At 35.2% G+C, this 17,012-nt stretch overlaps 2 protein-coding genes across 11 annotated transcripts in view; one reads left to right on the top strand and one right to left on the bottom strand.

Annotated features, from left to right (window-relative positions):
- Positions 1 to 3,557: 3,557 nt before the first annotated feature.
- Positions 3,558 to 7,670, bottom strand: LOC127850699 (lipid droplet-associated hydrolase-like). 3 transcript variants are annotated; one of them, XM_052383952.1, is made up of 4 exons: positions 7,446 to 7,670; positions 6,195 to 6,312; positions 5,476 to 5,610; positions 3,558 to 4,675 (listed from the first exon to the last, which is right to left on the bottom strand). In XM_052383952.1, the coding sequence occupies exons 2-4, from the start codon at positions 6,304 to 6,306 to the stop codon at positions 3,999 to 4,001; spliced, it is 924 nt and encodes a 307-aa protein (XP_052239912.1). In that variant the 5' UTR covers positions 6,307 to 6,312; positions 7,446 to 7,670; the 3' UTR covers positions 3,558 to 3,998. The 3 variants fall into 3 exon arrangements, with proteins under 3 accessions (XP_052239912.1, XP_052239913.1, XP_052239914.1); XM_052383953.1 differs by having other exon boundaries at positions 7,457 to 7,670; XM_052383954.1 differs by lacking the exon at positions 7,446 to 7,670 and adding an exon at positions 6,585 to 6,888.
- A 4,501-nt stretch (positions 7,671 to 12,171) lies between these two features.
- LOC127851063 (uncharacterized) overlaps positions 12,172 to 17,012 on the top strand; it is a 51,457-nt gene continuing 46,616 nt past the window's right edge. For 2 of the 8 annotated variants that reach the window (XM_052384517.1, XM_052384516.1), the window contains exons 1-3: positions 12,179 to 12,588; positions 15,428 to 16,328; positions 16,864 to 16,930. In XM_052384517.1, the coding sequence (XP_052240477.1) occupies positions 12,563 to 12,588; positions 15,428 to 16,328; positions 16,864 to 16,930 (994 nt within the window). In that variant the 5' untranslated portion in view covers positions 12,179 to 12,562. Of the gene's footprint in view, positions 12,589 to 15,427; positions 16,329 to 16,863; positions 16,931 to 17,012 lie in introns of all 8 variants that reach the window. The other 6 variants (XM_052384519.1, XM_052384518.1, XM_052384513.1 and 3 more) reach the window with 5 other exon arrangements.

The following is a 17,012-nucleotide window of genomic DNA, read 5'->3' as shown; positions in this document are numbered from 1 at the left end:
CTATTTGTTGTCTATTTCCCTTGCTTATTGTCTTATCAAGCAATATACACGAAACACTTTTTTTATGCAAATAAAGAAGACAACATAAAACTTAGAAGAAACATCATTTTTATTGGTGTATGTTTTTCTCAGAAAAAAAAATAGTTTCCATTTTTCAAGGGGTAATGGCATTTGAAATAATGAGTTCACTTATTTGGTGTCATCAATATCGAACATTTAAAAAGCCATGTGTGTGAGTGTTTCAATGTTAAGAGTTTATCTGTATTCTTGATCTTTGTCTATTTTTTGTACAGTCTGTTTCTTGTGTGGAGCATATAGTCTGTTTCTTGTGTGGAGCATATAGTCGGTTTCTTGTGTGGGGCATAGTCTGTTTCTTGTTTTGTATAGTCTGCTTCTTGTTTTGTATTGTCTGTTTCTTGTTTTGTATAGTCTGTTTCTTGTGTGGAGCATATAGTCGGTTTCTTGTGTGGAGCATATAGTCGGTTTCTTGTGTGGGGCATAGTCTGCTGCTTGTTTTGTATAGTCTGTTTCTTGTTTTGTATAGTCTGCTTCTTGTTTTGTATTGTCTGTTTCTTGTTTTGTATAGTCTGTTTCTTGTTTTGTATAGTCGGTTTCTTGTGTGGAGCAAGTATTGAAGGTTGCATTTCAAAATTCATAACAGTGATTTTATTTTGCCCAAAATAACAGCATCTTACGGGCTGTTTCCCAATTGCAAAAAGTAAAAAATGGCTGTTTCACAATTGACTACATCTCTACTTTTTACAAAAAGGTGTAAGAATTCGCATTATATAGTTAATATTTCAGATCAGCATCGTCCAATCTCTGTAATTCCACTGCAACTAAAGATATTTATGTATATGAATTTGCTTTCAAGAATGGGAGATAACCATATTGTGAGGGATTACAAAAAGCTCACATGACAAGTCAATTAAAGTGTATCAATTTTTATTTAAAAATCCTAGAAAATATATTCAAAGACACCGACATAAAACTGTCAGCGGCAACTGACTAGTGCCAAAAGAACACATTATACAATCAGTACAATGCAGTTGATTGAACAAATTATTCAACAAAAAAAGTATTCACCATATGTAAGTTCCTTATAATATAAAAAGAAAATAAATTTAAACAAATAACTAATTCATGCCAGTGCAAAATACCCTGAGAAAACTTGTTTTAAACGAATACCCAATTTACTGGTACAACAAATTATTACAACTTTTAAAACGCTTCATAAGATTTTGGTGATTAAATCATCATGAAACAACATAATTTTAATAACAAATATCATCTTAAGTCCTTTCAAAGAACGAAATTTAAAACAGGATCATCAAAATGATGCAAGGCAGATTTAACCCTTGGCATGCTGGGAAATTTGTTGTCTGCTAAAATGTCGTCTGCTGAATTTCTAAAATTAGCATTTTCTTTGATTTTTTTCAAAGAATACTATCAGAATAGCAAACAGTTTGGATCCTGATGAGATGCCACGTTCTGTGGCGTCTCATCTGGATCCAAACTGTTTGCAAAGGCCCTCAAAATTCGGTTCCAGCACTGAAAGAGTTAATATTTGTCATAGCATTCGATAAATATGGGATCTGGCACGAGTTGTCATACCATACCATATCTTATTAAACGAGTTCAGGAATTTTGTTAGTAAGCGAGCCTTTAGCGAGCTTACTTACGAATTTCCTGGACGAGTTTAATAACATATGGTATGACAAGTGTCAGATCTTTTTTTATCACATGCTTTTAATTGAGCAAATTAAATAAATATTTTCGCAAACATAATGATAAATCCCGAATGTTGTTTACATTTCATGATGTCATTTGACGTTGCAACGTCATTTAAGCAAAATTACAAAATGCGATTGGTCAATCAATCAAAAATAAGCCAATGAAAACGCTTAAAAAGTATATTTAACATGTGTAAGATAAAAATATTCGTAATGGTTATATTACATGGGAAACAGGGTATGGCATGTGTTAAAATAAAAATAGCCCTCAACAAAAACAGTATTTTGAATGTCACTTAAAATCCCTGAGCATACATTTATTGTATTACCAGTCAGACTAGATCACATAATGCATAGGTGGAAGAAGAAACAAAAACATGGGTAAAGGAGCCTAAAATAAAGACATGTCCCTAAACAAAATTAATTACAATTCTTCAATTATTTATTAAACAGCAGAGTTATATTTATATTTGTAAGGAAAGAAATTAATAATTGAAAAAATATTGTGTAAAAATACACAGTTCCTTGGGGATTCCATTTTGCACTTAAAAGAATAATCACGTTTGGTTGGACTTTTTCAGCATAAAAGTAATGTTATGAATAGTGCACTACTAAAAAGCCCACTAACAATCAAAATCAATGAATATTTTGGTACTTTATTTCTAAAAATTAAGTTAAGACATACAAAATCAGAGTTCATTACAGAAATAGTCAACATTTCAATGCTAGATGTGGTCTGGTAACATAGATTAAACGAGATACAAAATGCTCAGATTTATTTTTTGTGCGTCAATATATTCCATGTGAATTTCCCATGATGGCATCGAAACATTAACAAACAAACATGAGATTGGCTTAGGGAAGCTCATGAGAACTAGGTCATGCTTCCATCGTTGCCTGAGGCCAATCTCGTGTTTGCTCGTACATGTTCGGATATCGTCGCAGGAAATAGCTATATGAGTTAACTTTATTTTACAAAATAGTCGTTGAGTTTTGATTTTGCTTAATTTCATGCATGGCATTAACAAAGATTTAAGTTGTACTACTTATTATTTCCCATGTTATCCGGGCACAACTTTCTTAAGAGAATTTATTTAAAAAAAAAAATTTTTTTCATAGTGGGACCTATGTGATTAGGCCATTAAGTGATTAGGCAATTAAGTGATTAGGCAATTAAGTGATCACATAATAAATGATATGTATTATTAAAAATAATCATGTTTTAGAACATATTAAACCATATAAGCTGTCCACAATTAAACCATATAAGCTGTCCACATGCCCTATCAATAATTAACCACAAAAACAGCTCTGAAACCATAGGGTGTAGTATTTGATGCAATTGCAGAATGGGAATTCTAATGATAATTGTTGTGAAAAGATATGTTTGTGTAAATGTAAGATAAAGATAAGTTCAGCTTAGTAAATATCACAATTATAAATAGCCTCTTTTCCTGTATATTCATCCACTTAACACTTTTACAGATTATATATTATAAATGCACACAATTCAAACAAGAATGATGCCTTTTTCTTGAAGTTTAATGTGTTTCCATATAAATTAAAGTCAATAGATGCATAGATAATAATTTTGTGTAGTTTCAGGCAACCATGAATTTGTCAGATCTTTTCTGTTCAATCTGTTCAGTCACCATTTTAACCCTTTGCATGCTGGGTAATTTGTCTTCTGCTAAAATGTCGTCTGCTGAATTTCTAAAATTAGCATTTTCTTCGAATTTTTTTCAAAGAATACTATCAGAATAGCAAACAGTTTGGATCCAGATGAGACGCCACGTTCTGTGGCGTCTCATCTGGATCCAAACTGTTTGCAAAGGCCTTTAAAATTCAGCTCCAGCGCTTTAAGGGTTAATAAGAAAACATCTGAATGTTCAAGCAATTTTGATATACTTCATTAGAAGCTTTCCTTACCTGGCAAACACACAATCGTTCATTATTTGAAATGAAGATTGTGCAATATCATTGGTTTTTACATACTGTGTGTAGCAATTTACATAGAAATCCTTTTAAATTTTTCATGTTTTTACACAAAATGTATTTCCCTCATTATTTCGACAACAAAAGAAAATTTTTGTGACAGAAGTGTCCCAATACAGATACCTGACGAAGATTTTATAAGAAATCCTAATTTATTTCCAATAAACAGGGATGGATGAATCTATAGGAATGGATGAAACAATAGGAAAGAAGGATATCACAATAGATTAGTAGTAAGATTGTAAAATGCAATCACAAATACAACATGTACTAGGAACATAAGTTTGTTAAATAGGGCTTCACCCATTCATATACGATGTCAGCCATTTGTGGGCTAGCGTCAATCAAATAAGCATGACTGTAGCCTCGTTCACACATTCGAATATCACCGGTGGGAAACAAAGCCTTGAGTTCACTTGCATACTGAAGCGGGCACCAGCGATCAGTGGAACCGAAGTAAAAACTTAGCAAATTCAAGTTCTTTTCTACGAGTCTGGTATCAAGTTGATCAACAGCTTGCATTTCTTCGTTTGCCATAAACAGAGAGTTGCTGACGCTGAACGGCTGAATGAAACTTAGTGTGGCTGACATTGCACAGGGTGGGACTTCTTCGCCAGAAAAATGGAAGTTAATCAACCATGCCTTTGTCCGTTCAGGCAAAAGAGAAATGGCCAATACCATCCACCGAGCTAGCCATCTGAGGTACTTCAATGCAGGCGTGTAAACTTTGCCATTCGGTGAACTCGCCATTCTTTCAATCGTTGGGAACAACAGGAAGCATCGTAGTACGCTGTGTTCTAATTGGTCAAGAATCTTGAGAATGATGTAACAGCCAATGGAGTGACCAATGAGAATGAGTTTGACAGATTTGGGGATGTTTTCGTCTATGAAGGCAATTTTGTGTCGTATCTGTCCAGATAACGTGCACAATTCATAACTCAGCTTGTCTGCAAACAAAAAGAATAGGACAATGTATAAAGGATTCGCGTTCTGAGAAAACTGGGCATAATGCATGTGCATAAAGTGCCGTCCCAGTTTAGCCAGTGCAGTCTGCTCAGGCTAATAAGGGACGACACTTTCCCCCTAAATTGGATTTTTGCTAAGAAGAGACTTCATTTGAACAAAAAATGTCATAAAAGCGGAAAGTGTCGTCACTGATTAGCCTGTGCGAATAGCATGCATAATGCCCAATTTTCCCAGAACACTACTCAAATGAACCGCTTTCTCTGAATGCTTGGATAAATGCATGTGCATAAAGTGTCCTCCCAGATAAGCTTGTTCAGTTCACATGCTAATCAGGGACGACACTTTCCGTCTAGGCTGGATTTTCGTTCAGGAGATACTTCCTCTAAACAAAAAGTAAGGTACAAGCAGAAAGTGTTGTCCGTGATTAGCCTGTTTGGACTGCACAGGCTAATCTGGGAATATACTTTACACACACACATTAAGCCCAGTTTTCCCCACGCGTGGCTCAAATACATACAAAATTGTCTGTTCTGTGATAAAAACAATATTCCACTATATTTTTTTCATGTATTTGAGCATGAGCCTTTGAACTTATAATGATGGATTTTTTTTAAATAAAGGACTTATGATAACCTGTATTATTTGCTTGCTTTAGCTCAAACCTATTTATTATAGACTGCTTCAGACACTATTGAGTGTGTAGATCCTATCATGTGAAATTGATTCACAACATACATAATCGTGTTGCTTAGTAACTGACTTATCAACATTTCAAACTCACTGTACAGGGCCTGATTTCCGTCTGGTGGTTTAACATGACCCGCATGTGATACCCCCAACACAGGTATTGTTCCTTGGTAATTATCGTACAGTTTTTCCATGAAAGATTTGTAGAACTCTATGACGCCCGGATTTCCTGTAAAAAATGTACACAATAATATGTATCACAAGTAGGTAAAAAATTGATGATGGGGGATGCATAAACTATGATGGTTTATTTTCATATGTCAACATTCATTATGCTTCATTGCATTGAAAGCCAAAGACTAATCGAGACATTTGGTTTTCCGGGTAGAATCAGAACTTGATGTCATAAGGACTGCACAGGCTAATCTGGGTGGACACTTTACCCACGGGCATCAAACCCAATTTTAACAGAACAAGCCTCATATAGATTTAAAACATAATGGTTAAACTATGCAGCCGTATCTTTATATGCTGACATTAACAAATGTAATTTTGTTCTTTTCCATAAAATTAACTTAAGTTTAAACCGATTTATTTTAGCTAAATTGCAAGCATTACTTTCAAAGTAGGTATCATACCAGCCCGAAAAGGCTTATCAGAGACGGCACTTTCTGTGTGTATGGTATTTGTCGTTTAAAGAAAGTCTCTTCTTAGCGAAAATCCAGTTAAGGGAACTGCACAGACTAATCTGGAACGACACTTAACACACATGCATAAAACCCCATTTTCCCTCAAGATTTTTATGAACCCCACCTGGTATCACTAGGAACGCATGCTTGGTTTCTTTGGTTACTGTACCAATCTGCAACACTGATGTTGGCATACCCAACACTGGTAAAAACCTCTGTACTCCTCGAGCAGACATTATTTGCTGTAAAAGTTTGAAACTCATTTGAAATTTAAAATATTTTGCAAATATTAAATAGCATTAAACAGTAATAGCTTAATTTCCTTATATAATTAAACATGTTACACTAATGAATATCTTCATTAGATTTTGTAAATTATACTTTAGAATAATTTTGTTTAAACTTGTGACCCATCGATTTTGCTTTACAAATGTTCATATGCACATGTGGAGTGAAATTAAAATTATATCAATGACCTATACAAACCAAAATGTTTGTAAAGGTCCCTGATTACCTAGTTCTTCTTGAATGCTTTGAGCTTTTGTAAGTTCATACGTACAGCTCCCAACGACCAGGAGGGTCATTAGCCTTGAAGTTTTAGTTAGATTATGGCAACTACCTGATAACCAGTATGTGTATTGGTTGTTAAATGTGTTGTAGTATAATAAGGTCACTTCCAACAGCAGCCTTGATGTTGGGCTAGCTCTTTAGCGATGCGGTTAAAGTGTCTGACTACCACTCTGGAGGTCGTGGATTCAATCCCCGACTTGAGCTCAGTATTTTCACATTAATGGCGACGAGGCAAAACAGGACTGTGAATGCGGGAATGGGTCTAAGCTGTTTAATGGTTTCTGAGCGGGCCATGCAGATGCACTACATGCTGAAGCTGGCATGTCAGGGCCTTGAACATTAAAAGGGGGAAGAGTGTAGTGAACTAAGGTCACTTCCAACAGACTTGCTGTTGGGGTGGCTCAGTGATGCGGTTAAAGTGTCTGACTACCATTCTGGAGGTCGTGGGTCCAATCCCCGGCTTGGGCTCAGTATTTTCACAATAATGGCGACGTTAAATAACAATGCAGTTGACACCTAACTAGCTGAAATAATTCGCGTTCAGAATAAATCTGACTGTTGGAAGTGACCTTATTTCACTACACTAAAGAGTCTGCCAAAGCAAAAATCATCAAAAGACTATAAGGCGGCAATTTGTATTGACTAACACCTGACAGAAATACAATGTTTCAAAACGGTGTACAAGTGTGTAGAATTATTTCGTTTTATTGTAGTTTCATACAATATACTAATTAACATAAATTTGTATATAAAAACAATCCTTTTGAACTATACCGGAGCGTCAAAACGCAATTAAGCATATTACCAAAATAACACCTGTCTTTGTATTTGCACACACCCCCTTTAAGTTACGAAACGTGATGGTACAAGAGAAAAGTCGCTTGCATCAATCAATTTTTCGTAATTAACAAAAAACTGAGGCTTGCATGTCTACGCATTATAACCATTAGAAATAAAACGATTTATTTTATTGTTTGCTGAATATGTATGCGCATCATTGCATGATATTGTATTTTTTTTGTTCAATTTGTTTCTTTAACATTTAAGCTACACACCACTAATATCTGATATCTCTGCTCGGCAAATCTCCCGCATTTTCCGTCACAATATACCAAAAGATTTCCTAAACAAATTCAACGTAAAACCAGCTTCAACGAAAAATAAAGTCAAACTTTTGCGCGTAGACACCCTCATAATCATACCTTTTCTTCAAGAGCATTCCAAGCCAAATTGATTTAAACAATAACAAAGATAGGTCATGTGGTATGTGAGTGTAATAGGACTGTAATAGTCTCGGGTTCAATTTAACTATTAAACCTTAAAAGGCTTTTGGGAGTAAGTCAACGCAAAATTGAAATAAGTGAAATAACCCTTTATTATTTACTCTTTTAAATACTAGATTCCAATAATACCTTTGTAAGGCGTTGTCCTAAGTCGGAGCAATGACTCCTTCCTTGGAAGATGACTTCCCAGAGTACAGAGTATAAACAATATATGAATGTCAAAATGTCTTGTGGTAACACACTGGCTTCAAAATCCAGAGATCGCTGGTTCGATCCCCCGCTGCACATAACCTACTAACTCGTCTTTCGCATGAGACGTTAAACCGAGGTGCAGTGTACTAGGTGCTATACACCGGGCACTAAAAGACCCAGGGTCACCTCTGGAACGGGGTGTCTACTGTATCTTGCACTATCCCCCGTAACCAACTAACACGTCTTTCTGGGGCGATGGCCATATGGGAGACAATCCCGGTGCACTCGATTAAAATTATGAAGAAGAAGGAAAGAAAAATAAATTCAATAATTAAAACTAATATTATTGTCAATCTTGACAATATAAAGAAGTGAAACTCCAGCTGCTGGAGCAGTATTGAATTTTCATTAAAAACAATTAGTTGGTCCTTTATTTAAGGCAAGTGACCGATTGCCCAAACAGTACAAAACAGCACAATACAGCACAATACAAACCAACATAAACACAAAATATGAATAAAGCTTGGGTCACCGCCTTGGAACGGTCAATGCAAAGCATTGGGGGTTTAAGCATTGCAACTTTTAACAATATTATTCAAATCTTATTAATAATATACTTATGATTTACTAACAAGTTCCCATTCGTCTGAAAATATTAATTTATCTCCCATATACATTTATAATATATGTTATTATTCAAACGAGGATTTCAACATGCTTTCTGTTTTACAGTTTCCTTTCCCAATATATGAGATCAACGCAGATACAAGACTTCAGCCCTGGCAAATCAAGTACACTTCTAACATTGTATAACGTTGCATATATGTACAAACGTTTAATTCACGCGTTATACTTATGTATGACCAGTTATATATTCTGGTTGCCAAAAATGCAAGCTATAACTTGCATTCTTTTTAATTACAACATGCCATTAATGATTTGCCAAATCTGATTTTACTGGTTCCTATACCAAGTACAATTTTACAACTATTTTTTTATATTAGTATGTACACAATAATTTTATATGCAATGTATTTTAATCATATGAACAACTTGTTCATTTAACACATTTTTTACATACATGCATATTCAACATTTACTATTCCCCTTCCCCCTTCAATAAAAAAGACTTATTATTGTATAGTGTACGGGCATCAATATTCTTTACAGTGATGCTATTTTCATCTAAAACGGACACGGCGTTGTTGTTTTATTCCCTTTAAAAGGTGGGTGGGGTAAATCAGAATTCAACAAAAAAATTCATAACTGTAGTAGGGTCAATATATGAAAAAAATACCTTCAACCACCAAAAAGTTGCTACAAAAGGTATTTTAACTGATACCGGTAGGGTAGAAGGTCCTTAAAACATATCAAAAGTTTACCACAATCGGACTTCCGAAAAGGTATTTTTTTACAAGATGGCCGCAAGGATTGCCCACAAGACCTATAACTGATCATAACTATGTAACTATACGATCATATTTGATGAGTTTGGTGTCTATACATAGGTTTCAAAGGTCAAATAACACATTAAGATCATCAGATATTGTTTAAGTTTAGAATAGTACACGCAAATCCAACATGGCGTCCAAAATGGCCGCCAAAACCTAAATGATCAAAACTATGTAAATATCCACTAAAATGTAATTATTTTGGTGGATATACATAGGTTTCAATGGTCAAAGAACACATAAAGATCATCAGACATTGTACAAGTTTATTATATTACACCCAAATCCAAAATGGCGTCCAAAATGGCCGCCAAGATGGCCACCAAAACCTATAAATGACCATAACTATGTAACTATCCACTGATTTTGTGTATAGATAGACAGATATAGACTTTTCAAAGTTATATAAAAGTTCACACATGTTCCATCCAAGTAAACCAACAGAACCAATAAAGATCACCACAGATAATAACTGTGTGTATAGCTTGGAAACTTTGATAGTTCAGGAATCCCTCCTTTATTGATTTCTGTAAACCGACACTGTCAGTTTTGCTGGATAGAATGGCTTTTGTGATGCCCAGCTCTTGCCTTGGCAGAACAGCTTCTAAAGACGGAAAACCAACAAATATCTTTAAATCTGATCAATAATGCAGACAATTTATAAATATCTTGTTTTTTGTTGACTTCGAATCTGGAAGATTTTTACGTAAAATTGTGGTAAGAAAATCCAAAGGTATCGGATTTTGTGGTTTTAGACCTAAACTTATTATTGTGATATGTAACCTTTCGGGATATCGGTAAAGTGCGAGCAGACGAGGTGTAAATACGTTAAAAATTAAAGCTAAACGACTAGAAAGTTGGATCGGAATATCTTTAAATTTTGTGAATTAATGTGTTTCTAATGGATAACAACGACAAATTACCAGAATATTGCTCATGATCACACGTACACCTTCTTTCTGAGAGCGAATGGAAAATGCGTCACGAATTCTGACAAATAAACAGTAGGGTGTCGTTATTGAAATACCGCGATAATACTGGAAGAATAGAAATGCCAACTATAATGTTTAAAACAAATATTTTTTTAACAAGCGTTTATGATTTGTCAGGATAATAATAAAAATAAGATATCGAAAAGATCAAAGCAAGTAAATGCGACAGAAATCTGAGATTCGGCAATATATTTAACTTTAAAGGCGGGTTATGCTCACGTAAATTGTGTTTGGAAAAGACTGTCACTATATGTAGTGAACCAGTCTTCGGCTTATACCCACTGAAGATGCGTATTCAGGGGAGATAATTGAGTAATGTCTTAACTCTGGAACGGTTGCGAAGAAAAACAAATAATGCGAAAATATTTAGTGCGATTCGCTACACAATTATGATGTCATTGATATAATTTTTCCTGCGGTATGTATTTACATGAGATTAAGCATATGTCAACGTGTTTTTTATTTGTTCAAGGTCATATATAGCATCGCGAAAATATATGTCGCGTCGCATTTTTTTTTGAGACGCATCCATATGTGGTATTCTTATGTAATTTTATGTCTAAATTTCCATATGTATGAACGGTCAACGCCCGCTTCGCGGGCTTTTGCCCGTATTAACAAAACTTTGTTTTCGGGGAGTCAATATTGTTTTAAAGAACAATATGGAAATTGAGCGCTTTGATACTTACAATCATCTTTTAGCGTCTTAAGAACCGAGAAATCTAGATAACCACCCACCAAAAGCTCGCTTCAATAGCGTCCAAATATTAAAGCCGCGTTTAAGGAACACGTGTCCCGACTTAATTGACCCGGAGTCTCGTCGACTTGACCTTAGATCTTTTGTGTCTGATCTGAAGTCTTGTGTTTTAAGGCAGTAGCAAGCGGTCAATAAAGTATTGATCAGACCCGAAGTTATAGCTTGAGCGTTGATTTATCGTAACAAATTGGTCCCTAATCACGAAGACTGGAAACTTTATTAATATATATATATATATATATATATATATATATATTAATATTCGTTTTATTATTTGTTTCTAAGTTCATATGTGTTGGTCATATTTCTTGAAACCCGGAGCTCGAGCTATACATTACATGTACATAAGGACGGACACATACTAATTATAGTTTATAGAGAAAAACATTACTAAAATATTAATATTGGGGTCTTTGATCATAATGTGAATGATTTATTTTCATATGCTTCATATTAAAGTTGGCTTGAATGTGTCTGTTTGCTGTGTATCACAGAATGTATCGTTCACCAAATCGACAATCGCCAATCTCTTCTAATTCGATTCCTGTCAATATAGCATCAGTGTTGCATAATTACACATATTCGCGTCACCTTTACTTTATAGCATATTGTTATTTGGATAAGATATAAGTTATGCATTTTTACAAATGTGATTGTTTAATTGAAGAAAAGTAAGTTAAAGCAGAAACGAAGCGGTGAACTGCTAAACTGTCAATTATGAAATCGAAAGTAGAAGTATGCATGTATGTACAAGTTACACACTTTGCAAATAAAAACGGTGTATATGTAGTCTTAAAATTCATTTTCAAGCAAGTAAGCCAAAATAAAATAATTAAGATAGTAGTTTATACCAAAGGACGAATGTGGTCCATGATAAACTAATAAGGCGAATTGTGACTTTTAATTTGGCCTTACTCGTGTTATCACGATTTTTGGCATATATACACGATTGTGTCTGATAAAGAAGTCAGAGTTATTGCCTGTTTTTTTGTGCTTGGGGATTTCCCTAATCATCAAACATTGACGTTTTATTAAAATTATATATTAATATTGGTTTCATTTTTTTTAAAGTTCATATGTGTGGCTTTTAATTCTTGAAACCCGGAGCTCGGGCTATAAGTTAAAGAAGGACGGACGAATACTAATTATAGTTTATAGAAAAAACATTACTAAAATATTAACATTGGAGGATTTGATCATAATGTGAATGATTTAATTGCATATTCCTCATATACAAGTTGGCTTGAATGTGTCTCTTGTTCTTTGTATCACAGTATGTATCGTTCACCAAATCGACAATCGCCCATCTCTTCTATTTCGATTCGTGTCAATTTAGACTCAGTGTTGCAAAATTACACATAATCGCGTCACATTTTCTTTATTACATAAATTATGTTATTGGAATAATAGATAAGGTATGTATATGTGAAAGTGTTATTGTTTAATAGTGGTAAAGCCTATTAAAGCAACGAAACGGTGAACTGCTCGACTGTCAATTTTGAAATCGAAAGTAGAAATATGCATGTGTTATCATGTTAAAAACTACAAATATAAACGTTCGCTTTGTAGTCTTCAAGTAACATTGAAGCCTGTTCACTAATATAAACTAATAAAAGTAGTATGTTTATACCAAAGGAAGAATGTGGTCCATTGTACAGTAATAAGGCGGATTGTGACTTGTATTTTGACCTTAATCACATTTGTTGACAAATGCAGATAGTACGCGATTGTGTCTGATTAAGAAGTCAAACTATTGCCTGATATTCTGTGTTTGGGATTTCAACTTTGGTTACGACACGATACTGCACAAGGCAAACTACCAACGCTTTTATTGAAGTTTAACGATTTAATTTAAAGAAGCATATTGACAGTACAATGTACAATCATATTAAATTGATCTAATAATTTTAATATCCTATTCATTAACGATGAACTGAGTGTACTGCTATGGCATTGAACATGGTCGGATGTGTAGCTTGTTTTCTTACAACATAAAACAAGCATTTGGATTTAGATCCTAAATTATATGTGTGAAGGTATGGAATGAAAAATGTGTGTTTAAAACACAATAATAATACAACATAGTATATCACATTAACATCATACTTATCGTCAATTACGTTTTAACACATTTCAAGTTCTCATTATTTTTTTCGGAACAAAATTCACAAGACAATAAAACACATGGTGTGAATACAAAACACGTTGTTTTATTATTTGGGATTTTATTAAAGGTATTATAAACTATCACGGACAGCTACTTTGTTTAATTTATTCGATACGAATGTTATTATGCCCCCCTTCGAAGAAGAGGGGGTATATTGCTTTGCTCATGTCGGTATGTCGGTCTGTCGGTCTGTCGGTCCGTCCACCAGGTGGTTGTCAGATGATAACTCAAGAATGCTTGGGCCTAGGATCATGAAACTTCATAGGTACATTGATCATGACTCGCAGATTGATTTTGAGGTCACTAGGTCAATGGTCAAGGTCACGGTGACTCGAAATAGTAAAATGGTTTTTGAATGATAACTCAAGAATGCATACGCGGCCAACAGGGCAAGTCTGAACAATATTACTGAAGCAACTGGTCTGTAATCCTAAATCTATAATTATCAGTCCAATGAAACATCATCCTTTGAGTAAAATACAGTGGATCAGTAAAAATATTATCAGAATATGAGATTTTTTGTATATTTTGTATATTAAATATTGTATTAATGTTTAATTTTGTTGATTAATATAAATAAGCAGGGCAGGTGAGGTAATAGACTATTATATCTTTCTTATATACAGGGGAAACAAATGCAATAAGTTTAAATGTCATGTTTTATAAATAGAGGAAATTTGTTCATGTCAGTGTGAGATCATTTGTTATTTTTGTATGATCACATTTATTATTACTTTGACAAATCAACACTTACCTGAATACCACAATGGATTCCACCCAAACAATACCCCACGCCCCTACCAGAATCCTTCCCCCCCAACCTCACCCCCAATTTTTTTTAAACATCCCACATGATACCCACCCATCACTCCTCCCTACCCCCACCCCCCTAATTTTTTTTTAAAACATCTTATAAATTACCACACCCCACATTATACCCCCCTCTCATCCCCACCCCCTACCCCCCACCCCCAATTTTTTTAAACATCTTATAAATTACCCCACCCCACATTATACCCCATCTCATCCCCACCCCCTACCCCCCACCCCCACCCCCCTCCGAATTTTTGTTTGTTTGTTTAAACATGTAATAAATCACCACACCCCACATTATATCCCCCTCTCACCCCCACCCCCTACCCCCCACTCACATTTTTTTTAAAACATCTTATAATTTACCCCACCCCACATTATACCCCCTCTCACCTGGACCCCCCACCCCCCTACCCCCCAACCCCCCTCCCAAAACAAATATATTTTTTTTAAACATGTAATAAATTACCACACCTCACATTATATTTCCCTCTCACCCCCCACCCCCCTACCCCCCACCCCCATTTTTTTAAACATCTAATTAATTACCATACCCTACATTATACCCCCCTCTCACCCCCACCCCCCCTACCCCCCACCCCCTCATTTTTTTAACATCTCATAATCTAATAAATTACCCCACCCCAAATTATACCCCCCTCTCACTCCCCCTACCTTCCCCCGGCCCCCTCCACAAAAAACACCTTCTCTCACTCCCCCATTGATCATGACTGGCAGATGACCCCTATTGATTTTCAGGTCACTAGGTCAAAGGTCAAGGTCACAGTGACTCGAAATAGTACAATAGTTTCCGGATGATAACTTACATTAGGTCAAAGGTCAAGGTCACAGTGACAAAAAACGTATTCACACAATGGTTGCCACTACAACTGACAGCCCATATGGGGGGCATGTATGTTTTACAAACAGCCCTTGTTTAATTGAGTTGTTTTCATCCAAGATGGTCGGTAAGATGGTTGTTAGAAACAATAGTTGTTCAAAATCTGAATAAATTAGATGTTCCGGACAATTGATTGAAATCGCGCGAAATCTACGTAAAAGTTACATGTAGTGTCTATGTCTTTAAAACAACCGTGTTTAGTCAAGACAATGCATATTTTATATTTTTCAGGAAAATACACATCAGAATGGCTTTGGCATCGGATGTATGTGGGTTTTGCTTTAAAGAACCCGTATTTGGATTCTGTGAAAACTGTAATATTTCGCTTGGTGTAAGTTGCTTCTCAAATCATACTAAGATACATTTATTTACTAGTCATATTGTGTTTCCGTTGGATAACTCAGAGAACGAGACATGCTTATCGGTACCCATAGAAAAAGACATACATGAACAAAAATGCCAACAGCACGAAACAGACCCTCAGTCGTTTTATTGTGGAAGGCATGACGCAACCATATGTGGTCGATGTATACTGGCTGACCACATGACTTGTAAAGATGAAATCGTTGATCTACATATAACAAAGTTTGATGAACAAAAGGCGAATGCACTTCTGGGCTCTTTGAATGAAATCGAAGGCGAAATAAAAGACCTTCAGGTCCGTGTAGACAGAAATGTTAAACAAAATGACGAGTGTAGAGCCTCATCTATTGACGCAATTAAAGATTTTCGAAAGAAGATTGATTTAAGGCTTAACCAGTTACATTTCGAAGCAGAACAATCCACAGAGAGGAAACACAAAGAAAATATGAACAGTCTGGTTGAACTTGCAAAAATCTGCAAAGACGTTTCTCTTCGAATTCAAATGCGTGGAGAAAAAATCGAGGAGTTATCGAAGAAAAAACAAGAACGGCATTTGTTTGTATATTCAAAAAAACTGGCCATTGAAATTGATGAAATAAGAACAGCTATTAAGCAGTCAAACTTCAAAAACCATATTACAAAATTCACATTTAAAGAACACCCAACATTGGAAAATATTCTTCAGAAAACAATTCTTGAAATTGGAACACTTCAAGAGGCTTGTGATGGAAGCGAAGAATTAGTTGACGATACACATGCTTCATTAACGGTAAGTGTTCATCTGTCACAGGACAAAACCGTTCAGGCTGCAACCTTCTTATACAACAACAATGAAACACCGGAAATATCACCAGTTCTGAACCTCCTGTTACGACCCTCTATTTGTTTATATAAGGCAACTAATTTACCGACATTCAACGCACAACGTAAGCGCAGAGATTTGACTGGAACCATCTTAGCTGGATCAAATCCCTGCCTTCATCACCAACCACTTGATGTATAAGCTTTAATTAAAATCCCTTTTATGCCCCATCATAAATTACACAATTCAAACAGTACACACATGACTTATCGATAAACAGAAATACATAACGGAAGGACGGACAACACGGTATCCAATAACTTCAGGTAACTATTATTTGAACGGTCCATGCTAAGCAAGGAGTGTTAAAAACAAAACTTAAGTGTCAATGAAAAATTCATCGCAGAACTTAAATGAAAACAAATTAAAAACATCTTTTTTTTCTTTTCAGCGATTTTGAAATCCATGCATGTAGTTTCTGTCCAAACGTTATATATTTTAGGGGACTCCTGAACATGCAGATGAAAGCTGTGCGCGGAAAATAACACAACCGAAGAATTTTACGTCCGGTAACATTTTATTTTCAAACAGAATATATCAATCGATTAAAATTAACCCATGTTGCCCAGCATTCGTGAAACCCACGGGTTA

The sequence above is a fragment of the Dreissena polymorpha genome, chromosome 11 (assembly GCF_020536995.1).
Source record: "Dreissena polymorpha isolate Duluth1 chromosome 11, UMN_Dpol_1.0, whole genome shotgun sequence".
Taxonomy (NCBI): domain Eukaryota; kingdom Metazoa; phylum Mollusca; class Bivalvia; order Myida; family Dreissenidae; genus Dreissena; species Dreissena polymorpha.
Note: the sequence above shows the minus strand (reverse complement) of the source record. Positions and strands in the feature narration are given on the sequence as shown.